The sequence below is a fragment of the Pholcus phalangioides genome, unplaced genomic scaffold (genome assembly GCF_987345545.1).
Source record: "Pholcus phalangioides strain wild (caught in Gottingen) unplaced genomic scaffold, Ppha-v1.0 ptg000024l_1, whole genome shotgun sequence".
Classification (NCBI taxonomy): domain Eukaryota; kingdom Metazoa; phylum Arthropoda; class Arachnida; order Araneae; family Pholcidae; genus Pholcus; species Pholcus phalangioides.
This window is the reverse complement of record NW_028301616.1, coordinates 23,065,806-23,091,471: the sequence shown is the minus strand read 5'-3', so window position 1 is coordinate 23,091,471 and position 25,666 is coordinate 23,065,806. Positions and strand designations below refer to the sequence as shown.

General features: G+C 37.3%; 1 protein-coding gene across 1 annotated transcript; it reads left to right on the top strand.

Moving 5' to 3' along the window:
- Window positions 1-2,557: 2,557 nt before the first annotated feature.
- LOC149069010 (sodium-dependent phosphate transport protein 2C-like) lies at window positions 2,558-24,376 on the top strand. The gene is made up of 6 exons (XM_089250962.1): window positions 2,558-2,910; window positions 16,677-16,949; window positions 17,622-17,813; window positions 18,684-18,913; window positions 21,913-22,018; window positions 22,887-24,376. The coding sequence occupies exons 1-6, from the start codon at window positions 2,691-2,693 to the stop codon at window positions 23,993-23,995; spliced, it is 2,130 nt and encodes a 709-aa protein (XP_089107088.1). The 5' UTR covers window positions 2,558-2,690; the 3' UTR covers window positions 23,996-24,376.
- Window positions 24,377-25,666: the final 1,290 nt, after the last annotated feature.

Sequence of the window (25,666 nt, the reverse complement as noted above, 5' to 3'; positions counted from 1 at the left end):
AGGCCTACTGCATAAAAGCACATTCACTCAAGAGATACATTCAGAGATGTCACCGCTTCGATACCCGATTATTCCTCGCCCAGAATTTTACAACAGAAACAGCGTTAACATGACCGTAGAACCCATTGCTCTACCGCAGGAAGTCTCTTTACCGAGGGGTTTGCGCACCAACCTCTTGCCGAGACATATAGAAAAATAATAATAACGTCGAACGCTGCCGTTTTAAATCATCAAAAACTGTAGGTGTCTGTCTAATTAGCCCTCGTGTGCAGAAAAGGACCGTGGTGATAATAAAAATGATCAATGGCCCTAAAAATGAAGGCTCCTGCGTTCCTCTGTGAATTTTGAACTTGTTAAATTGTTCTGGTAAAAATGTGATACTGTGCTTCGAAAATTAATCATATTATGAAAAATTTCATCGAAGGGGTCTTCGTGTTCTAGAAGTTTAGTAATTCATTCCCTTAAAGGCGAACCCATAAGATGGTGGCTCATATTTCCCAGCATTCATGAAAATTCAGAAATTCAGAATAAATGAAAGAAATAATTCCAGAATTAAGGAAATGTCAGAATAAATGAAAGAAATGATTTTAGAATTGATAAAAATCCAGAATTCCAGAATTGATGGAAGTTCAGAATTTATAAGCAAATCCAGATATATGGTGGAAATTCAGAATTTATGAAAGAAATTATTTATACCGTAAATAAAAGCCCTTCCCCCCTCAAAAAAACTTGGAACCAGATGCGACACCCCCCCCCCCCCCCCCAAGGCTACTCTGGTTATATCTCTTATGCAAAGAGAGCCGGGGCTACGGCTGTGTTGATAAATGTTTAAAATCTGTTTTTTTCCCATCGGTCTCTATGGCTTCCATTGATCACGTGCAGTGGCTCACTTAGAATATCCCCCCCCCCACCCATAGAGGACCATATGATCACTCGTTAAGAATCACAGAACCAGATTCTCACTACACATACAAAAATTATAGTACCCTTCATTTCATTATCTTTACGTCTTTTTTCTACGTGCTGACAACAATGTCACCGCGTGAAAAATTTCAGCAATGCATGTTTTCGAAAAAGCGAAAATTTGCGTACGTTAGCGTAAAAGCATAAACTTGACAAGAAAAGCGTAAAAGTTAACAAGTCTGACCGTAAACCTTCAACACAATGCGTAACTGCTCTAGTAAGCAACAACCAATCGATCGACAATTATAAATCAACTGTTATAATTAATCAACAGCAGAAAAAACAATTTTAAAAATTAGAATTATTTAGTTCTGTAAAATTACTACCCATTTTTGCAACAAAAAAAAATTAAAAATAGCAGAATTTCGCGGAAAAGTGGTAAAAATCAAATTTTCGCATTTATTCATTAAAAATGGCAAATTTCGCATTTATCGCGTCCATTTCCTAAATATGAAAATTACGTATCCCTATTAGTTACATATAATGACTCCTCCTAACCGGATTATGGTCCGTAGCAAGTAGTCGAAGAAGACCCGGGCCATGCTGGAAGCTGCGCATGTATGTATTGTGAACTAATGTGAAGTCTGTTTACGTGGAATGCTTGTTATGTGTAGTGCTGCTATCTGCCATCAAATTTTCTAACTATGAGTTAAGTGTAATTGTATCGCTGTAGGCCTGTTGCTTTCTGTGGCGAGACTTTTCAAAGGGTAGATTGTCTCGCATCCGCACCTTAAAGTTAAAAACCGCAGAAAACAAACTTCAGCCGACCACCGTGGCAACGGTGGGGTTCGAACCAAGGTCCTCGTCACCATGACCACTCGACCACCACACATAACGACTACTTAACAATACTTTGTAACTACTTTTTAAAGAACGCTATATATACAATATAAAGGAGGACACACAAAAATACATGATTGCCCAGGGAGGAGGAACTTATGAGGAACGGACCCCGTTGAAGGGTAGAAGCGGATACAAAATAACGAAAGCTGCAAGAGTTGCGTCACGGAAACATGACGCAACCTGAGAAATCAGGAAATAATATCGTCATACTGTTTTCTCATGAAAAAACCGACCGATATTTATTTTTAAAGTAAAAACCCTATTTATATTCATTTTAAAATCAATGGGTAAGGTTCATATATAATCGATAGAGTTTACTCAGGTAAAATAACTTTCCACATATTCGAAATTAGTCAGATATTTAAAACACGAGTGTTCAGTATTTACATAGCCTACTATGTTTTGGAATAGTCATCGACGAATTATGATCGAAATATTAAGCTAGAGAGAGAGAGAGACATGCTGCCTCAAAATTTTTTAATATAAAAATACTCGTTTCCAAATTAAAGTCAAGATTAGGACTTAAAAAAAAAAAAACGAAGCCGGCCAACTAATCTCGAGTCTCCCCGGTTGATAAATGGCAATAATAACACACACAAGGACAAGGCTATGATCAATAAATACGTCACCAACTGCGCTTGCGTCGAAAAGAGTTGCGGTATTGGCAAAAAAAAAGAAAACACGAGAGAATTCTCGCGTCGGGGGCGACGCTTTTTGGCACTTTTCCAGTATTTGTCCAGTTTTTCCGAAAGTTCTGGTATTAGATTTCGCTTCCCACTCTTGTCCGAGAACTTGGAAAGCGCGCGCACACAATTATACACACACACACACAACAAAAACACCGTAAGGGTGTAGCAGCCGCCGCCGCCTGCGATCCTCTCTATATGGCCACCACGGAAGATTTGGTACGCGAAGTGGTCGTCACTGCCGACGGCATGTCCAAACTCGCGTCCAGCGATTCATCTCTTGGCCTCAGGAGGAGATGGGGACCCGGTACCAGGTACGAAAACGGCGACGATTACGCCGACGACGCGGACGACCCTTGGGCCATACCGGGTATTCACAGCGATCAAAATGGCATCGACGATGGCGCCCGGTGGTCAGGTAAGAGAGCCATTCCTATTATGCTACGTATATCAGCTGTTTACGTGTACTTCTTATTTCTATCTTTTCACTACATGGTTTCGAAATATTATCGTAATTATTACATACTTGTCTTTGTCCTTTAATAACTCTAAGAATTACTGAATAATCTCTCATTTATGTGAACGCCAAACCCATTAGGTAAGAAAAAAACAAACACATTCCAATAGTTCTTATTTTACTAACAAAAAATGCAGTTTCTTCTCCAGATAAATGCGACTTTTTGATAATCGACAGCAATACAACATTACTAGGTTTTCGAAACAGTTATTTCCATTTTTACTATTATTCTGAAGGTCATCAAGAAGTCAATGACCTATGAATCACTCGTATAGATGGCATTGTTGCTCAGATTGTAAGCTCATTCGTTTCTCACGAAAGGGCTATAAAATACACACAGTTCCGTATTCAAAAAGATTATTGAGACTAATTTAAAGAGAACGGTTTTTCGTTATTGAAAAGAATTTCATACTTAAAGTTGAAACAAGCACCTGCTGCCTTTAGACAATGATTTAGTGAAACAACAAAAAAGAGAGACTTTTTTGGCTATTATGCTATGAAAAATTCAGAGTTATTGGGAAGTTAGGCTGACGTGATGGAAAACTTTTTATCGTCCGCCGTTTCATCATTTTTCCCACTGCGATTCAGTGGTTTGGAACAACAAGCATCCGAAACAACTCTCAATATCCATAATAACTAAAAATAACTGGAAAAATGTAAATGATGAAATTAAATTGAATTTTTTGATATATATATATACTAGCTATAATACCCGGCGCTGCCCGGATTTTCTTCAATGAGGCTGTTAGAAACACGTGATATCTCCCTCTTTCTTTGAGGGACATGCAAACCGTGTCTAAGTAAACCAATATGGCGACTTCCTGTGCGACTCATGAACTAAACAAATCTAGATTTAAAGAAACATAGAAATGAATATATACTTTTCTTTCCTTTTTAAGGGGCGCTATGTATTTCTATTCCCCCCCCCCTCAAACTTCAAGTTATTATCTGCCTGTTTCAGCTTTCAAAAATGCTTAATTAAAGCTGTGGAATTTTTTCGATTTACTTTTTATGGGCCCATAATTAATTTTAAAACAACCTAAACTATATGTGAATTTATGCAGTTCAATATTAAAAGACAATACGGAGACATTTTTCATGCTTGAGAAGATATAAATAAAAAGTTGAAATCAATGTTATTACATGAATGCCCAACCCCAAAAATAAATGTCCGGCTAATTACTTCATATTCAATCTCCTGGGCTTCGTATATCTCTAAGCAAACACAATATTTCAGAAATCGTGAATTCTATACAATTTTTAAAATTATTGATGTGGCGGAAAACCCCACAAAATTTCAGCATTTCTACAGTAAAATCGGCAATTTCAACAGTGATTTCTGAGTATCACCCTTTTCGTGACCCTCAAAGTGATGCTGATGATGATTATGACGTCTATTCAAAAAGCCTCATTACTGAGAGTATTGAAATGTAATTGTATTGAATAGTAGCATTGTGTAGTATTGAAAGTATTGGCAAACCATTATAAAGGCATAAACTATTATACATATACATATACTAACAGGATTAAAGAAGTGACAAACCATTGTAAAGGCATATACACGTCTGAAACGCATTGCTGGGGAACCACGGTAACCAAAGTAAACGTTCGGAAAGTGATTGTTGAGGATCGAAAACCATTGTTGCCCTACAGTTTTTTGCCCATTTGGGGCATTTGCCCTGGTCTGACGAAATTTTAAAGTAGCATATCGTTTAAGTCGAGTCCCATTTGGTATATATGCAAAATTTGGCGACGATCGATCTAAAATTGTAGATTTGTATAGAGAACATACACAGACACACAGAAAATCAATTTTATATATATATATATATAAAATTGATATATATATATATATATATCTTTATATGTATATATTATACATACACAATTTGTCATACTGTCCTCGAAAGTATGGAAAAATTGGAATTTTTCATATAGAGGTGACACATGCAATAACTTCTTTCACGTCAATACTCTCTCTTTTACATCCATTTTAAATAATTATTAATAGATAAATCCAACAAAAAACCAAAAAAACATTGGTTTACATGACAAATTACAGATTTTACAATTCATGTCGTTGTTTTACGTTTCACGTTGCTTTTTATCATGCACAGTTTTAGTTTTTTGACATCACCAAAGGGCAATTTGTTATTTTTATATAGTCATTTGTTCTGGCGCAGTTTGACCAAATTGGTCCTTGCGCCAACAAATTTAAAATCCAATCCAACGAAACTACACGATGACATCACACAATATGGTTATTAATGTGTATTTGAATATTCTTACGAAAATTCAAAAACTCTTTTGATTTTATAACAATTTTGTACATTAACAGATGTATATAAGTCATATTATAGGTATAATGTATGTAGTCCATGATATAGTCTTAATTGCGTGAAATTTAAAAAGTAATAAAATAAGTCAATTTTTTTTAAACGAATACCATTTATGTGATCATCTCATATTCCCAAGAGACCTTTACGATCTGTCCAGGGAATTTGTTAGTGTGTTAGTAGACATCCATGCCTGAGCCGGGATTCGAACCCAGACCTACACAGTCAGAAGCTAGCTCCCTAACCACTGGACTGCGAGGCGACAAATTTCGTGTATCAAGTCGCGCTTATTCAGTTTAGATCATCAATGATCTAAACAAAACCGAAGAGATATTACTAATAAATTTTGATAGTAAATTTAAATGATTAATAGTGATCTTTAATAACAGTCACTGGTAATTTAATGTGATTAATATATCATTGAATGATGTATCATTACCTAACTCCATGAGTAAAAAACATACGAATATGATATTTCATTTAAAAGAATTTCAAGAAAACATCGACTAATTTTAAATTTAACACGTGATTACGAGTAACAGCAATTTCTGCAATGCATTTGTATACATGTTCACCATAGAAATTTGAAGGAAAAAATAACTAAACCCAGTCATTTTAGTTGTACAAATGGGATTTTTTCCATTAGAAATTATGGAAAATACAAATACAAAAACAAAGACCACAATAGAGAGGCGAAATGGCCAACGAAGCGACTGGAAAAAGATACCCATAAAAAAACATGGATGTCAATTACATAAAAATACAGCAAAGTAATAGTAATTATCGTAATTACTATTATTTAAGAAAAAATAATAAATTTATTGTATTAAATTGTCGTTTCATTGTCACCTCAACTTTCGAGTTAAATTCGTTCTCGAAAACTAAGTTAACTATCCTATTAGAAATAACGGATAGCACCAATTCGTACCACACCCAACAATATTATATAATACTCGTTCAAAGAACAATAGGTTTGTCAGAGTATAGTATATTTTATTTGAAATTATTCTTTTATACAATCTTATTACTACAATCCAAAATACATTTTATAGCTCGATAATCGCTGTCAACTTCGACTTGTACGAGACGCTTTTGTGCGCTGAATTATTATTATTTTTCCTTACACTTTTCGAGTTGTGATTGTCTTACAATGGTACTTGATAAAATTTATCAACTGGTAAATAGATTTGCATTTAAAAAGAAATTTCAATTCATTTATACAGAAAAATTTCGAGTGTGCCATTGTAATTATTGAATTTTGTAATTCGAGGAAATTCTTAAATGTTGGTTTCTTTGCATAAAGGCTAGAATCGCAGTGAAAACAATTTTAGTACATTGTATAACTGGTGCTAGTTGAAATGCAGTTTATTTTAATTTTCGAAGACATTTTTTAACTATCTCGTTTGCACGAATTTTATGATTAATTTGTTCAAAAGTTATTGAAAGCACGACCAGCACCAGCTCTGTTGAAAAACTCCTGACATTGAAAATGACATTTTAAACACCGAAGAACACACATATCTCCCCGCTAAAAAGTCTCACCACAGAGAGCAACAGTCCTACAACGATAAATCATTCAATCATAACACTTCACTCATAGTCAGAAAAACTAGTGGCAGATGGCAGCACTACACATAACAAGCATTACAGAGAAACAACAAAACTTCACGTCAGGTTTCACTACACGTACACGCACATTCCCGCATGTACCGATTCGTTGGGGGGTTCCGCGGGGGGAGGGGTGTGGGCGGGGTGCATGTATGGTGTAGTAGTAGTAGGTAGGGCCTCCAAAAAATGGCTCGGGGATCCATGATGTTCTTAAGTCAGCCACCTCGTTGGGCAATTTGCCTGTTGTGGCGTTGTATTTGTATTTGTATATAAACAAGTGATTCCCAACATTTTTTTGGCAACGCCCCAGCTAAACATTTGAACAGCAAAATTCTTCCATGGAGACATGTGATTCTTATTTTTCAAAAAAATGAATTCCTATTCACGTGGAGGGAACCTAAAAATCCATTAACTTGGCTAAAACAAGCTTCTAAAAAAAACACACCATACATGAAAAAAGGAAAAAATTAAAGAATGAAAGGACACTTGAAGTACTAAGGAAAAAATTGCTAAGAAATCGTTTAAAAATAATATGACCTGATACGTGAAAAAATAACGGCATATAAAGTTTCAAAAAATTTAATACAAAACTGAAATGCATAAAACATAAAATAAGTTAGAAATACAAAAACAAAATCAATAATTCGTTTTCACGATGTGGCTCTTAAATATCAAATTGCCTCACGGTTGAAAACCATTGATATAGATGGAGGTTTACATTAAGATAAGCCATTAGAACGGTGTGGGGGGGGGGGGGAAGGAGGCCTTTAACGTTTCAGACACGGCGGGCCAAATAGAAACTTTCCACGAAGCCCGCGGGCACCAACTCGTATTGTTTAATGCCCTCTTAATAGACGGGACCAATGAGCAGTTAAAACAGAGACAAAAATTTATTTGATCTCAAATTATTTCTTTTAAAAGTTATCGATTTTGATTAGTTCTGAAAAAATTTTTTGAACTGACTCTTAAAAAGTTCTTGATTAATTACTGATTAAATTAATTGATTCTGTGATAAATTTTGATTATAGACCATTTTAAGTGATTCTGTAATTATGAAATTATTTTCCTTCTCAATATATCTTGAAATCATTTCTTTTAATAATTATGCAATTATTCTTCTATTGGTTGTGAAATAATTTCTATCAGAAATTACGAAATTGTTTCTCTCACAAATTTTATAAGTTATTTTTTTCATTAATTTTGAAATTGTTTGTTTCAAAAACTCTAAAATTATTTCTTTCAGTAATTATCAATTTTCACCAATTCTGGAATTATTTCCTTCATTTATTCCGAAATTATTTCTTTAACTAATTCTAGAATTAATCTTTTTTTCAATGTTTTCACAACCATTTTCTGATGATCGATGGACCACGATAAAAAATCCCTGGGGCCAAATGCGGCCCGCAGGCCATACGTTGAAGGCCCCTGCCATTAGAAGAAAAGTTTGTTACGCCATCGAAACCTAAAAGAAAAATACGAGAAAACAACGGAAATGCTTAAGGACTTTGGACGAACAGTTTAAAATCGGAAACATTAAATATCAAACGAAACAGTATGAAAGAAATGCTGCTAAAAAAATTCGATTAAAAGAAGACAATCCCAGCCTGAAAGTCAAACCATCAATTTATAAAATCTCAAGAGGAAAACAAACTTAAGACATTTAAAACGATGAAAGAAAATTGCAGAAAAGCCCAACAATAACAAAATAACTACACGATGCCATTTCATAAAATTTGATTCATTTTCATAAAAATAAATAAAATTATAAATAATAATGATTACAGTAATTTCTCTCCTGCGTATAATCTGCGCAGCGGAGTATAATTCGCAAATGTAAAATTTGCTAATTTGAAGGTAAATATCATTATGTAATCAGCGTGTGGAAATTTTATCAATAATGAAATCTTGAGAAATGGAAATGATTGTTTGTCACGTTTTCGTAGGAAAAATTTTCGATTTTTCGCCCACATCTGTATACGCCATCTATAAATCTTTAAAACAATTTTTTTTTTAAAAAAAATTACTATTTTTAAATAATTATCGCAATACAAATTTCTCAGAGAGAAAAAAGCTGCACGTAAGATGCAGCGGACTATAATTGCCACTAAAAAATTCCGATGTTTTCCTAATGCACGAATTCACGGATTATACGAACAAAAATGCTTGAGTAAGTCCGTTTGTGCGTGGACTAATTAATTTAGTTAATGTTTTTGTTACAACGGACGCGTTCATGAGCTACTGCCATTTAACCGTACATGCATCTCGGAGACATTTCTACTTAAGCGTTTATGCGCTTCGAGATAATTACAAAGAGTATCGTTCAATTACTTAAAATGATAGATAAGCCGTTAAATAACATGGAACGTCCAATGTCATTGCGTGCAATTATTTCTAGGAATTAAAGAAGAAAGAAAACGAAAGATACAAGATTCAGGGGTGGACGAGAAGTTCCGGATATCTTTTAAAAATTAGTAACAAATCAACCAATTGACATAAAAAGGTTAGGTCACGATAAGTATTTTAGTGCAAACCTTTAGTTTTTTGTCTTTTTTATAAATAAAAAAAGTTCAAATTTCACTCACAGGTGGCGTTTTAAAACAAAAAAAAAACGACATAACGACATAAAACGCAACATAACGGTGCAAAATTAATGTTTATTTCAATACGAGCGCACTTTTTAGCTCGCGCTGCATCTAAACGGGTGAAAGGATGCTCATGTTGAAATTTCATGTAACGCACCACAATTATTAATTATGCACTGTTTGTGTTAAGTCGAGTTCTTCGTTTTACAGCGCTACCCGTGAGTGAAATTCGAACTTCTTTTTTTTTAAATTTATTGAAACAACTCCAGACCATGATAAGCATTTATTGCAAGTGTCATCTTTTTATGTCAATTGATTAATCCGTTATTAATTTTCAAACTGTGTCCGAGACAAGTCGATCCTGTATTTCGACCGATAAGATTTTCAAAATCCCTATAAATGTCGCCAAATGTATAAAAAGTTTTCAGATATTTAAGCCACAGGATTTTTTTTTCCTGTATAAAATCTCAGTACCAAATGTAATACAATATTGCTCCAAAATTGATAATAACCAATCGCAAGAGTAAGGTTTCTTATAGGAAAGTAAGGGTATTTCTTACGCGCTGATAATGTTTCACGTTAGCAGTTCGATACGGTTTCCACACTGTTCGATAGCCGTAATAGACAGATAAGAGATTTAGAGGACGTGTACCGGGACGGACAGACATGCGCCTGTTTTTGCAGATTTCGGCGCATGAAACGGGCGAAAGTAAGAGGTGGGCCACGGCCAAACACGCAATCGATGAGACTGGCTCGGCGTCTAAAGAGAGAGAGAGAGAGCCTCTGGGTGCCCTTGAACTTCGGTCATGTTATTTCTGACTCTTTTTTTTTATTGTTTTTTCTTTTGGCAAATTCTCACCATCATCATCTCCATGGCCGCACTTCATGGTCATCGCAGAAATAATAATAATAATAGGAACAAAAGGGATACATATGTATAGTATTGCGGAGAAAAAGAAAATTCCGCAGTGGTGGGCTTCCGCTTCTGTCAGCTAACATTAGCGTGCCCCAAGTCCATTAAATTATAGAAGTAGCCCCCCCCCCTTATTTTTGGCTCTCGACAATAATGATAATTTGATCAATCGAAACTAGCAAGGACAGGAAAAAACACATATACACATAGTGAAGGCAAACACGTAAAAATAAAGCGTTTGTTTTGTTTTTTTCTCCTGAGCCTAATTGAGTTTTTTTAAGGTTTAGGTTATTCTAAAGTTCTATATATTGACCTAGTTACAGCTCCGGCAAAAAAAAACAACACATGAAAACGCATTGTAAAAATAACACAAAACTGTGACATTTTCACGACTTGGTGGCATCGACGGCATTGAATGAGCGGGTGACAAATGGCTTCACGGTCCGCAAAAGCTACTACGTACGTGAATTACCATTACTTTTAAGTCATTCAGCCGCAAATTTTTGAGATTCGTGGAAGACTGCAGATAGCTTCACTGTATTAGATCGTTGTAATATATTATCGAATTTTTCTCCGAATATACCACTTTTTCTTCTGGCATCCAAGAACAGCAGTATGATTAACCCTTTTGACTACTGATGGCAAAGAAGTCTTAAGAGCATCATAGCCCGCCCCCCCCCGGGCCAAGTGATCTTTCTGAGGCCCTACCAGGCAAATTCTTGGAAATTTCAACCAGATCTCTTTTTGAGAGGTCCCTTTTCTCTTGAGGTGCCCGGGTGGGCCCGTGCCTTAAGACGCGCGCGCGCGGCACAGCTTTCTTTTTCACCCCGTAACATCTCTTACGTATGTTGTTGAGGGTTGGTATTTTGAATTATAAAGGCTATGTAACTACTTTACGATTACCAGATAACAGCACAAAAGGAAACAACTAGTTTTTTTAAATATGTTAACTAATAAAATTCAGTAAAATGTTTTGCCCATGTAAAGGTGTTTACTTCATCATACTTTTGTGTGATGCAGTGAAATACTGTTTCCTACAAAATGCTCCAAACAAATGCATAAAACAAATTACGGCTTTTTTTTGTTGGTAAAATAAATATAAATAAATATTCATGCAACTGAATCAACATGTTTGAATTATTTATTCATATTTATTGTAAGCTTATAGCGCTGACGAAACTTCAAAGCACCAGATACCGAGTACAGTAAAAGAAGTCCATTATAACGACAGTTCACAATCATGAGGGTAATTGCCGCTATAACGGACTTATCGTTATATGCGATAAGTTTCCATTTTTTGTTCCGACAGGCTGTAGTTCCTATCAAAAATTGTAGAAAATTGTTACTTTATCCACATTGTCCTTCAGATTATATCGTCTAATATTAACGAATGAACAGAACTAGTCATGGAATTGATTTTTGGTTTCAAAGCAGTTTATTCTCTGCACAGAAACAAACTTTAGGTTCACGTTCACAACACATACATACACGCATATCCCGGCGAGTATCAATTCGTTAGAAATTCCGCAGAGAAATATGTACGAGGTGCATGTACCGTTTATATAGTAGTAGTTTATTCTCTAAGACGTTTTTGCATAGAATTTTCGTTTTGTCAAAGGGATTTAGCACCCAATCAAACAATTAAAATTCTTAATTATTACCCCGCTGCTCCCTTCCATGGCTATATGAACTCGTCAACATTTTCCCGCTAATCGGAATTTAACACGATATTTTTTCGGTCATTCAGAAACGACTTCAAACTGCAAGTTCTGGTCCCGTGTTCTCTTAGTCACTGGAAGAGGCAAAAGTCGAATAAAATCAACATATAGGCAACACATAAACCCTGTGTCGAATGAGGAAGACCACAAATAGGAAGAAGGTGTTAAAACAATTTGACTTTTCCGTGTACATTCATTATTCGAAGTACCTCAAAGTAATTTTTACAAGGAGCATGTGTCAAGAGAGAGTCATCCCATAAGCCATCAAGAGTTAAGTCATCAAGAGATAAGTCATCATAATCAATTCTAGAAGAAAGAGAGGGAAAAACTGGCGCATATATATTTTTGAGAATTCTTTTGACGTTACAGCAAATGTTTCCTAAGTTTTTGCTCGCTATAACCCCGAATATCTTGTGTATCTTTAGCATTAGCTATTTGACAATCACTTGAAAATAATTCGTTATAACGAGATTCTCGTTATAATGGACTTTTACTGTACTAAGATATCTAGTACCATATAAAAATCTTCCAGGAAGATGTTTGGAAGAATATGAAAGTGCATTTTGACACCAGAGCACAGAACAACACTATTAAAAAGTCTCAATTAACACTTCGACAGTGCAATTTATTTCAGAAAAATGCACCAAAAATGGAAATCTTTTTTCTTTGTTTGTTGTTTTGTGAATTATACAGTGAAACCTCCAAGTAACGGCCACTAATAGGACCGAGTAAATGTGACCGTTATTAAGAGGTTCAGTATTTCAGTAAAAATAGGTTAAATTTTTTGATTGCTTCTAAAATTATAACGACCCATGCTGTAATGAATACGAAAAAGCTGTTTTTCTTATACGAGACGTTTATCTTGTATTGAAGATTCATGAACTTTTCATGAACTTCATTTGTGAATTGTTATTGCTAATTTCATGAGAAAAAATGCGTACAGCTGTACTAATCCTTGTATCCTGGAACATGCATTCTTCCGATCAGATTCATCCTCTGACGCAATCAGCTACTTTTCGTTTGCTATCTACGGCAGTATTTTGAATTAGCGCTTATTTGACTCTTTGTTCTATGTCATAGTCACTTGCCAAATTCTAGTTTCCGCTTTGTTCTTTCTGAAACGTGTCAAGCGCACCCGTTACTATCTACTCGAAGAACTCCCAGGGTCTGCGGACCACATTTGGGAAACCACTGACGTAGGAAAGAATCCATAGTTATTTTCATGTTAGAAAGGCTCAAGGAAGGGAAAAACTCTTCCAAAGGCAATCTTGAGAGTAATTTTTCTTATGTGATAAAAGGCATCTAATTATTCGTTTCCAAAAGTTGCGGTTATTCGGAAATCGTTGTACGGAAGTTAACGTTAATGTAAATCCAATGGGATGCGTTCTGTTCCAAGAAAATGTAGCCGTTGTTCGAAGGTGACCGTTATGGGAGGTTTTACCGTATCAATAAAAGAGATAAACTCAATTCTTTCTTCATGGAAAAGAAAACTTTTTTTTTGTCACAAATATAATCATCAAAAATCACTCGAATATAAAATTTTTCTGTTTCCCAAACTGAACTCGGGCGTCACTGTCAAGGGGTTTTAACCTGAATTTTCTAATTGGCCTACTATGTGTTTTCAATCACGCATTATCAGGTAATCAATACAGACTGTGTCCCAAATTTTCTGCACAGCGGAAATCTAAGAAACATATTTTCAATTACAAAAAGTTTTCAAATGACGAGGTTACTCAAAATGTCTCAAATTTCAAAGAGGAGTCGTATACATAAACAAAATAGAATTCTTAACTTTTTATGTAAGGCCTGTGTCCTAAAATTACCAACTGGTGTTAGTAAATGTAAATGCACCTCAGAGAAGTCATTTACAAAAAAATGGATTATTTTTAAATGCAAAATAAACGGAGATATTTGGCTTTGAGGCTTTCAGCATTCATTGCCAACGATTGAGGTTCACATATTCAAAAACGTAAATTAAATTCAAAGTTGTGAAAATTCTGTAATTGTCAAAATAATTGTTAAAATATAATTGCCATTTATTGCGAATTAAATGAGTTCATTCGATTTGTATACAGTTCCTACAAAATGGCAAATTTTCAGCGAATGAAAACTCACCAACACAGAGTGATAAGTTTTTTTATTATTATTATTAATTGTATTAAAGGCCGTCGGCCTATTACAATAGGTGGTACAAAAACAGAAAAAAAAAATTACATTTTCATCTATAAATACAACAATATCATCAATATCATCGGGGAAAATCAATTACACATAACAATCCAAAAGGTGAAGAAAAAAATCTCAAAAATGATCGCACAATAAGCTTCATTCATAAATTTCAAACAAATTCAAAAATAATTGCGCATCTCGAAAGAAATGAAATAGTCCGTAAATAAAAGGTCGATCAGAAACATGGGTATATCCAGCAAGCGTATGATAGACTGCTCATTTGAACACAGTGACAAGTTGCCAAAACGTGATTTTATATGACTGGTCTAAAGAAGTGTTTCTTAACTAGGCTGACCATATATCCTCGAGAGAAATACGGGAAAATACGGGACATTGCCAATTATCGCCAAGAATGACGCCAAAAGTAAAAAAAGTTACCAAATATTGCTTGTATTGTGGAAAAATCGCTATTGCGGAAAATGAAACATTACTTCTAAACCCCTGAATAATATTCTAGTTAAGTCAAACATTACTGCAAATTGCAGTAGATTAAAATGAATTGCACGAAATAAAACGTTCCCCAAGATGGGAGATTAATGTTGTTATTTATAGTTATAATTATCATAGTATAATTTATGCGTTGAAAAATAATTTCAATAAAGAATAAAAATCCAAGTAGGCGTCATGCAAAAAACGGGAAAAACCGGGACACTTTTGCTAAAAAGTCAAGACGGCCAGGAAAAAAAAAAAAAAACCGGGACTGTCCCGGGAAATACTTGACGTATGGTCACCCTATTCTTAAAACCTAGGGTCATATATGGCCACCTTGTGGTACTTTCTTTTCTTTCAAACCGAACATAACTAAGGTCTATCACCATCTACGGGCGATTTACTACCTATTGAGTTGTGCCGGAAGTGTAACTGTGTGTGTACCTAACAGTCTGAGTGCGTATGTAGTGTTGTGCTTGATTTTTCAGTGATGCCATCTATATTTCAGAAGTGAAGTGAGTGATGTGTTATGATTGAATTGCATTTTTACTGTTTGTAGGTCTGTGCTCTCTGTGGCGAGACTTTTTAAAAGGGGGATCTCGGCTCGCATTTGCTCCTCTTTATTTTGAATCTTTTTTTTTTTTTATTGAATTACATTGATTTCATGCAATTTTATCATTGGCACAAGCTTTTTTTATGCATTTTTTTGAAAATTATTAGATATTGGAAGCGTAAAATTTTGTACTGGCAATAGAACTAGCATACACAATTAAATGTTTGTGATAAAAATTTGTAATAAATCAATGGATAAATAATATTTTTTATAATATTTCTATATAAGAAAGTTTTTACCATGTTAAAAGGTTGGAGACCCCTCAAGTATGTGCTTTATACCCCTTGTGCTCTAAACCCTTGCTATATTTAATACGTACCGATGAAACTTCTTGCAAAAATGACTTTTCAGTTGTACTTAACGACCCCTCAAACGAAGTTTGAGAATTACTGCTTAAACATTTTTTGTAATTAAAAGCATGTTTCTAAAGTCAACAGTTGCACAGATATCTGCTGTGCAAACAATTCGTGACAGCCTGTACGAGGGAAGGGGAATAAGGGGAGGAAAAAAACAGTCTAATTGATAATTTAGTACCATACAAATCAGAGAATTCATAAAAAAAAAATACTCGAATACAGTCGAATCCCGTTATAACGAACTCCAAGAGAGACCGGAGAAATCACTTCGTTATATAACGAAATTTCCCCGTATATAAAGGAATTCCAGTTTTTTTTTGCATTGTTTCTATGTAAACTTATCTGGGGGGATTACAAACGTGTTCGTTAATACGAGATTTCCGCTACATCGGTATTCGTTAAAACGGGATTCGACTGTGTTTAAAGAGGAAAATTTCAATTTCATTTTTTTATCTGCGCTGAGGATAAATCGACTCTATCTAGTCAGATCACGTCGAGAGAGAGTGATTCGCTCACGATCGTGGAGTTAACTCATTCCGTGCTGCATGACGACCAGCGCTACCACCAACTAACATCGAATGCCCCTCGACATGACGGAAGTCGGGGTCTGTGACACGGTTATGATGTCTCCGATTTTACACGCTTGAGATTTTATTTTCCTAAGTAATGTTAATCACATGTGCACCCGTCTACGCTCTATGATTGGATTCGTTTCGAGTAGCGAAGAACGGCCTGCTGTATGGCCAATTACCTTGACGCGAACCGAAATTAACTTTTGATGACTCTCGCCACTCTATCTAATCTGTAATCGATTGTCAATAAGAGCAGACAGAGCGCGAAATATACATGGTTTTTTTTTCTTTCTCTCTCTATCTCTCTCCAGATCAAACGATCACCGAAAAACTGAAACGTGTGGCCTCGTGTCTAGGCAAAACGCTGGCCCTCCTAGCCCTCCTGTACACTTTTGCTTGCTCTCTGGACCTCTTGAGCAGCTCTTTCAGGCTCATTGGAGGGAAGAGAGCCGGACAAGTCTTCAGGGACAGCGAACTGCTGAGGAATCCGGTCGTTGGCCTGATGATAGGAGTCCTCGCCACGGCAAGCCTTCAGAGTTCTTCTACGTCTACCTCAGTAGTCGTCACTATGGTCGGAACCAAACGTAAGGCTTTTTCCTTTAGAGATGAAGCTCTTTCGAAGTTTTTCTCCTTCTTTTTCCGGTAACTGAGACGTGTTTCTAACGATGTACAGGGTGGTCATAAAATAACTTTGCTGATGTAGATCTTGTGGTTGCAAGCAAAAAATTTCAAGTGGCGTCACTGAATTTTCTGCACTGCTAAGGGATCGGCAGAGTGAAAATCTATGAATGACGTTGGAACGGACATGTGGACCATAAACGACGGTGCAGACAAAGAAAAATCTCACCAAGGGGATTTCGTGCGCTAACCCCTCGGTGGGGGGTTTCCTGCAGTAGTAATGTGATCTGCATTGGTTGTTTCCACGTGTTATTTTGTCTACGTCTAGCGCCGACGTTTATCTTGCTACGGGTACCCGTTCCAACGCCATCCATTTATGGCTTTTACTGCGCCGATCAATTTGCAATGCATAAAAGTGAGTGTTGCTATTTGGTTTTTTTCAAAATTTTGTTGCAGAAACCGTAAGAGCTAGGTTTTTGTCTCTTCTCATTCTCGAGAGCATACCCATGAATACCTATATCTCGAATTTCATTCGCATTCGTTGATTTTTGTGGCCGCCAGGGACTCGCGTAATAGCAGAGTTATTTAATGAGATCCCTGTATATGAATGATGTATTTCATGCGTTGTATCATTTCAGTTCTTTCAGTTCGTGACGCCATACCTATAGTGATGGGAGCAAACATTGGCACGTCAGTGACAAACACTTTGGTTTCATTGGGACAGAGTACAGAGAGGGCCATTTTCCGCAGGGCTTTCGCAGCAGCCACGTTGCACGACATGTTCAATTGGTTAGCCGTACTTATTCTACTTCCATTTGAGGTGGCAACGGGTAAGAATGACAATTTGATGCTTCAGTAAAAATGTCTCTAGTACAGCAGGACCTGGATTAACCGAGCCTACAGTTTCAGGTTATCCGAGGTGCTTTTCATGAATCGATTTCAAAAACATGTTGCAGTAAAATGATTTGTGAAAGCCTTGCGTAGCGACAAACTGCTGCACAGAATGTCTACGCCAGTTAAAAAAATGGGCGATATCGCCCTTCGGGGATAGGAGGGTTGCAGAAGGAAGGGAGGGTGAAAACTACCGATACAACATGGGATCATCTGTGGTGGATTAGCAGGGGAGGGGAGTCTTTAAGGGTTTTTCGTAAGACTGGACTTGACAAACATATTAAACCTGTTTCTCGCGAGTACAGTGGGGCTCCCTGAAGAATTTAAAGTGCTCAATTGCACATAGAAAGACTGTTTTTCAAATAACTGTACCGTATATTAAGTAATCTTCGAAATCTTGTGCACCGTAAATGCTTATAGTACGTCATGTAATAAATTTTTTTAAGCGAGCAGTGTACGGTTATAAAGGATAGCTCATGTATAAGCATATTTTTTATCATTTTACAACTTCATTTATTTCATTTAATCCCAAAATTCTGTGAGGTCTGTATTATACGAGAAGTTTCGGTTATCCAAGTTGGACCCAGTCCATATTAGCTCGGATATTCGAGGTCCTACTGTGCATACATTTTTGTGACTGTATTGTAATCCGTTAATTTGCTAGTAAGAGTGATGTTACCCGATTGCGTCCTCTAACTCAATACATATTCGTAACAATAATTTATGCGTGCAAAATGATTTTTAACTATCCGTGCACTGCACTATTTATACTCGTGCGGTTAAAAGATTCCAAATTGTATATGTTTCAGGATACCTCGAACTACTAACGGGTGTCATAGTTGAAGGGATCGACTTCAATGCTCACAACAACAACAATAATAATAACAACGATCAAGCATTAGAACAATTTATGATTCCAGACGCCAACGACAGCGAAATAAGTTGGACGAGGATGACTCCTAGAGATGGCAATGGACAAAAGATGAGTCACGCCAGTCTCCAGACTCTCACCAAACCATTCACGTCACTCATAGTTCAGGTAAAACATATTTATTTTAAACGTATTATTTTATGCTATTTTTCTACCTTTCCAAAACTTTGGCCGACTGCGACAGCTGATCTCGGACATACACTTTGTTGATCACCTGTTATATTCGTAATGCACTCTAAATAGAAGAAATGACTTCATTCCACTGAAGAAACAGTAAGACTAATGCAAATACAAATACAATTCTAATGGGGATAATCGGGAATGAAAGCGATAGGGAGTTGCTCCAGACCAACTTAAACAGGATTGCAGCATGGGCAAATGAATGGAGCATGACGTTTAGCGTAGATAACTGCATGGTCGCTCATTTTGGTTCGAACAACCCACGGTTCTCTTACGAGTTGAATGGTGTCACTATCCCGGATGCAACTAGGGTCACCGATTTGGGAATTCTCATTGACCAGCGACTTAGGTTTTCTGAACATTGTTCAGTGGTGGTCAAAAAAGCGAATAGAATGCTTGGTCTCATTTTCAAGAAGGTCTCTTCGCGTTCTCATAAAGTCATTCTTCCGCTTTTTCGAGGCTTAGTTCGTCCAGGACTGGAGTATGCTGTAAGGTTTTGGAGACCATACCTACAGAGGACATAGACTGGGTGTAGTTGAAGGGGTGCAGAGAAGAGCTACGCGTGTCCTTATTGGCACACGGGGCTTGAGTTATGAAGAGAGACTTCATTTTTTGAATATGTTTACGTTGGATGAACGCGGGTGTCGAGGAGATATGATCGAAGTGTTTAAAATTTTCAATGGGATGGATAGGATGGACCATGAACTTTTAGTACACCGCCAATCGACTGCTTTTACAAGGGGACACCAATATCGATTGGTGAGGGACAATGCAAGGTTATGGTGTCGCAGGGAATTTTTCTCTAATAGGGATGTTAATAAATGGAATAACTTACCCCCGGAGGTAGTAAATTGTAACACAATTGACATATTTAAAAAGAAATACGATAAACATGTTGGGGTGAATCGAGAAGCTATCCATTCTTAGAATAAGACAACCATAAGTATTCTTTGTGGGCGTTGTATAATATTTTATTGCGTGTACATATTGTTTATAATTTTTGTTAATTGCATTTTTAATTGGGTTGCTGTTTTTTTTTAAATATATGACATCCATATTTTTATGGGCATCTTTTTATCAGCCACCTCGTTGGGCATTTTGCCTGTTGTGGCGTTGTATTTGTATTCCACTGAAGAAACAGTAAGACTAAGCAGTTGATTATAAAATATCGTGTCAATTCATCACGAAAGCATAATAATCGAATGCAGACTTTTTTGTCTTTGTTGCGAAGAGGACGAAGTAAATAAGACGGAATGATTCATGAGAATTTGAGAACCCAAGGCCCTCTAAACGCATGGGCTCACCCGGTATGTTCCGGAGGCCTCTTGGTGCGTGAGGAGCCTTTGATGATGGTGGTATCCCCCAGCTCCCACAACGGGCACTCCCCATTAGAGGAAAATTCCTGGACACTTTTTTGTTATGTCGGCGGGCCTCAATGTACAGTCGAGCTTGGATGCAACGAGGTCGCACGGGAACTCGAAAAACATTCGCAATATGCGATATTCGTTATAACCGATACACGATAAGTATTCGAGTTTAACGAGAGTAATTTGAAGCAGAGTTTCTAAACCCAGCGTCCAATGGAAATGGGACAGATGGTCCTAGGACAGACTTGACGTCAAAGATACACACTCACACAAGTTTGAATAAAATATTCGACCCATTCGTCAGTGGTTCTAAAAAGTGTACACCGAGAACTTCTCTCAGAGGCGAGCTGTCGGTATTGACGCGCGTCAGTTCAGTTTTTTGAAGTCGCTATTTATTAGATTATTTTGGGAAGCCGCGGATAAATGTTTATTGAGGCAAGGGAAATGCGGGTGACAAAAACTTGGGAAACGGCTGCTGTAAGTGGTCTATCGAACTGTTACAGACATTTTGAGGGTTCCGGGGTTCACAAAGACTGAGAAACGCCGACATAAACAAAATTGCAGATTATGCCAACCTCTCTCTTCATCGGAGCGGTTTTGAAAATGTACAGAATCAGCGCTATTTAGTTATAGCTAGATATGGCCAACCATCTAGCAATAGATTACGCATTATTTTGGTATTGCAGATTTGCTGGAACCGGGCTCGACTATATTTTACTGCCAATTAACGGACATCCTTCGTTTTTCGGTCACATAGACGTCCGTTATCGAGAGGGGTCCATTGTATCAGACTTCTGTTCATGGTCATGGAAAAAATTTTCAAAAAATTTCCAAAAATGTCATTTTTGAAAAGTCATGAAAATAAAACTTTTTTTGCAAACAAATGTCTGAAAACACCGTGGAACTAATTCATTAGACCTTTTATAATACCAAAATATGTTAATTTCATACAAAAATTTGTATGAAAATTAAATTAAACAATTGTAAAAGCGTTTAACAACTGTTAAAATTGTAAACGTTTGCCTAAATGTATCATTTGTTAATAAAACGCCCTCTGGTGGCGACACGTGTAACTAATCCCCTCCCTGAAACAAATTCCCATCATATAGAAACGTCCTCTCCACTTGTCCCATCACTTCATGAAGTCCTCCACAAAATGTCGTAATTTTCTTATGACTGGTTTCGCCTGTAGGCTACTTTACGATAGGGTGTTTTAATTATGGACGCGCTTATAGGATTTTGTATATTTCCATTCATACTTAAAAACACAGTGGTGCCTCGAAATTTTTCATACCAAATCGAATCAAAGCACCTCAAAAGCGTAAAATCCTACAGAATGGATGATCGAAATAATTTAGGCAGCAAGGTGATTAGGCTGATGCCAAATAGTAAAGGAGGCTTGAGCTTTATGTAGGATATTGTGATTAATGAATTAATTCTGGGGGGGGGGGTGGCAATATTTGTTCTTGTACTACAAAATACCGTGAGTGCTCGAGTATGTACAGCTACAGCACTATCGGCTCCGATATACCTATGTTCAAAATCGATTTTTTTTTGCAGTTGGACAAGAAACTGATAGAAGACATGGCTTTGGGAAGAGAAAACGACACGTCGAAGTCTTTTCTAAAATCTTGCAAAGCCGGAGAAAATTCGACGATTGTCTCTTGTGAGTAAAACCGCTATTAACAAAATGTTCTCCCCTAAATTACGTTCTATGACCGTAAGAGAAATTTCGCAACCATCCCTTGCATATGTGTTTTCTGCATACAAGGTGCCTCGTGAATCCGTAATTTAAAAATTCGTAAAAATTGAAGGAATCGGTATATTTGAATGCAGTTTGCGGAAAAGGTATCCCCACGAAGAGGGATCTTTTTTCCTGGTACAGAAAAAAAAAAAAGGTTAAATTTTTTTTTATCGATAGAGGGCATTGCGCGAAAGCAAATCACTAATAATACGGAATAAGAGTCATATAACATTCAGGGCATTGGTGTACGCAAAGGGGGGTTTGGGGTTCACCCTCCCTTGAGCCAACATTATAGTGTTATTTTGCAGGAAAAAACATAAACACCTCCCAGAAGGAAAAAATCTGAACCCCCCCCCCCGATAAAATACGCCTATGATTCAGGGTATACAATTAACAGCTTATTTTTGAATTTTCCTGTTACTGGCGCTTACACAAAGCTTTCATTGTGATGTTGAATTGGTGGGTAAAACACAATGGGTGAATTTGTTCTATCTCAGTCACGAATCACCGGCTGAAGTTTTACGAACGTTTCGGACACTGAAGATATGAAAGAAAAGTTCGGGTCCAATCACTCCTGCCGGACTGCCATGCCACACCCTCTATCGACAAAAATCTGAACTTTTTTAAACGAAAAAGAAAAAAATCATCTTGCGCGAGAATAACTTTTCAGCAAAACACATTCAAATTTTCCAATTCCATTTTTATGAGTTTTCAAACTACATTATTAACGAATTTATGGGACACTGTATTTTTGTGTAACACGTACTCATTTTTTTTTCTTTCATTACAGGCGGATACCTCCTGGAATACCTCGGCCTTTCTGACGAGCTGTCCGGTTGCTTGCTGATGGTCGCCACCATGTTCCTGCTGGTCGGATGCCTGGCGCTACTAGTCCGCCTTCTACGCTCAGTTATGAAAGGAAGGATGGCATTCGTGGTGAAGCGAATAGTCAATGCCGAACCGAGGTTCCCGTACAGTCTGGTGGCCGGCTACGCGGCGATGGCCCTAGGATGTGCCATCACCATACTCGTGCAGAGCAGCTCAGTTTTCACGTCTGCATTGACTCCGCTGGCAGGAATCGGACTTATTTCCCTCGAAAGGATCTATCCACTGACTCTCGGAGCCAATTTGGGCACGACGACTACCAGCGTTGTGGCCGCATTCGCTGCGCCGCGCGAATCCCTTCCTGACACTATTCGCGTGGCCCTGTGCCACCTGTTCTTCAACCTGTCCGGAATAATCCTGTTCTATCCGATCCCCGCGACAAGACTCCCGATCCCGCTCTCGAAGTTACTGGGATCCACGGTGGTGAAATATCGGTGGTTCGCCTTCGTGTACCTCTTCGGCATGTTCTTCTTGCTGCCCGGTGGAGTCTTCGCCCTGAGCCTGTTGGGTGGGGTGGCATTCGCCGCTGTGATCATTCCTCTGTTGTGTCTTTTCGCCCTGGTGGTGCTCGTCAACGTCATCCAGAAAAAACGACCCTCGCTGTTACCCTTCGCTCTCAGAGACTGGTCTTTCCTTCCGCTGTGGATGCACTCCCTGGATCCGCTGGACTCGCTCATCGCCGGGATACCGTGCTTCAGGTGTTGTCCGGCCAGGGACGAACGGCGAGACGGCAAGGCCCTCGGAAACGCCTTCCCGCCCACCCATTCCAGGATGAACATCCTGGAACCGAGTTCCGCTTCCGGGTCCGCACTGTCCCTGTCCTCTGCGGCTGCCGGAGACGGGATCAGTCCTCAGTGCTACAAGGCCGTCAAGGGGTTCGAGGAATGCGCCTTCGCGACCGCGACCTATCCTCGCCACTTCTACAACAACAACATCTACCCGCCAGACAAGAAAGAAAATCCCAAAGAGAACGGAGAGAAGAAATCGGCGACGAAGACGAGCGACATGCTGTGATGATTGATGACCAGAGTCTGGACTTGACTTCCTCGCAAACTTCAAATAAAAGAAACCGGAACGACAATCGCTCATTGTGATGGTAAAAAAAAACTCGAAAGAAAAAAACAGAGGCTTATACTGTATATAGAGAAGAAAGGACGATGAGATTCATCCCTCAAGTGGATTAAGCGCAGCTGCTGTGGACATTCATTTATATCAAATTTACAAAGCGAAGGCGTTACAAAAGGACGAATTAGTGAGAGTGAGAAGATTCTTCCTTTGGAGAAAGTTTTACATGTAACTATTCACATTTGCTTACTAATAGCTTCATGTTGTATACGCTTATAAACTTTTTTTTCCCCCTTTTATACATATAATAAGCTACATATTAAAAACAAACCTGCCCACCTATACAAGTATATTATATAAATGTATACCGTATATAATGATTTAGAATAGTTTTACAACTCACTCGATTGCTGCTATTTTAAAGGGGTAAAGATATTTCCAAGCGCTCAACATACTTTATACTTCCTTCCCCTCCATTTTGTGCGTAAGTTTTGTTATTTTGAAATTTATGGGTGTAATTTCATCAATTAATTCATTGCAAAGCCTTGTTTCGTGGGAAACTCAAGCGAATGTTAGTTTCACCAAGAAAGTATTAGAGATCCTTCATCATCATTATATAGTATAGCGTAAAGCATGAGAAACATCGAAGGATATATAGAATTGAATGCAACACTTACATATAAATATGTAGGTGATCTCTGGTATGATATCATAAATTTTGAGCATCAGAAATCATCTATTCATTCACAGATCATGCTACGCAGTATTGATGAATTGTTTGGGGAAATCCTTTTTTAGCTGCCATTATCCACAAAAATTATCAGCATACGTTTCAATTCGTACCTTCAATGTGTTAAGGAATTATATTTGTGACAGGGTCAAGAGACGAAAAAACGACAAACACAAGAAAATACTATACCATACGATGATATTTTAGGTGACAGTAGATTTTCAAAATGTGGCACTGACCCTAGAACATACTATTTAACACTGTAGTTGGTAATTAGAAATGCCGGCTACTGTTTCTGGTGGGGCTCTTAGCAATGTCTCTGGGAACTTTGGTTGAGAAATGCTGCAACAAGATGTTTATGGATCCCTCATCTTAATAAATTTTGATGAGATGCTGTGACTCTAAGTTTATCTCGTAATGCAGGGGATTTTAGTCTATGCAGGAACTTCTTAGATGGGGCGTAAAATCTACCTTGCAGCAATCTGGTTATAAATACATTTATTGCGAACTTGGTTTCAGAGGACGTCTCAACGGCTTCAGCTTCCTGGGTTGAAATCCACACATTTTTGGGCCATCTTAAGCCGTGATTCTATATATTTTTAGGGGGGGGGGGTGGGGGGAGTCCAAAAGGCAAATTTTTTTGTGTGTGCATTTGCTATAACATTACTATAGAAGGCACAAGAATGCTTAAAAATTACCTATACAAAAAATATGAACACGCTAAAAAGAAATTGATGAGAATTTGAAATTAATGAAGGAAATAAATAATTCCAGAATTAATGAAAACATTTACAGAATTAATGAGAGAAATAATTGGTAATTAATGAGAGAAATAATTGGTAATTAATGAGAGAAATAATTGATAATTAATGAGAGAAATAATTGGTAAT

Coding starts and splice junctions, on each gene's coding strand:
- LOC149069010 (XM_089250962.1), top strand. CDS start 2,691: ATGGCCACCACGGAAGATTTGGTACGCGAAGTGGTCGTCACTGCCGAC. Junction 2,911..16,676: donor CGATGGCGCCCGGTGGTCAG/GTAAGAGAGCCA, acceptor ATCTCTCTCCAG/ATCAAACGATCACCGAAAAA. Junction 18,914..21,912: donor TCACGTCACTCATAGTTCAG/GTAAAACATATT, acceptor TTTTTTTTGCAG/TTGGACAAGAAACTGATAGA.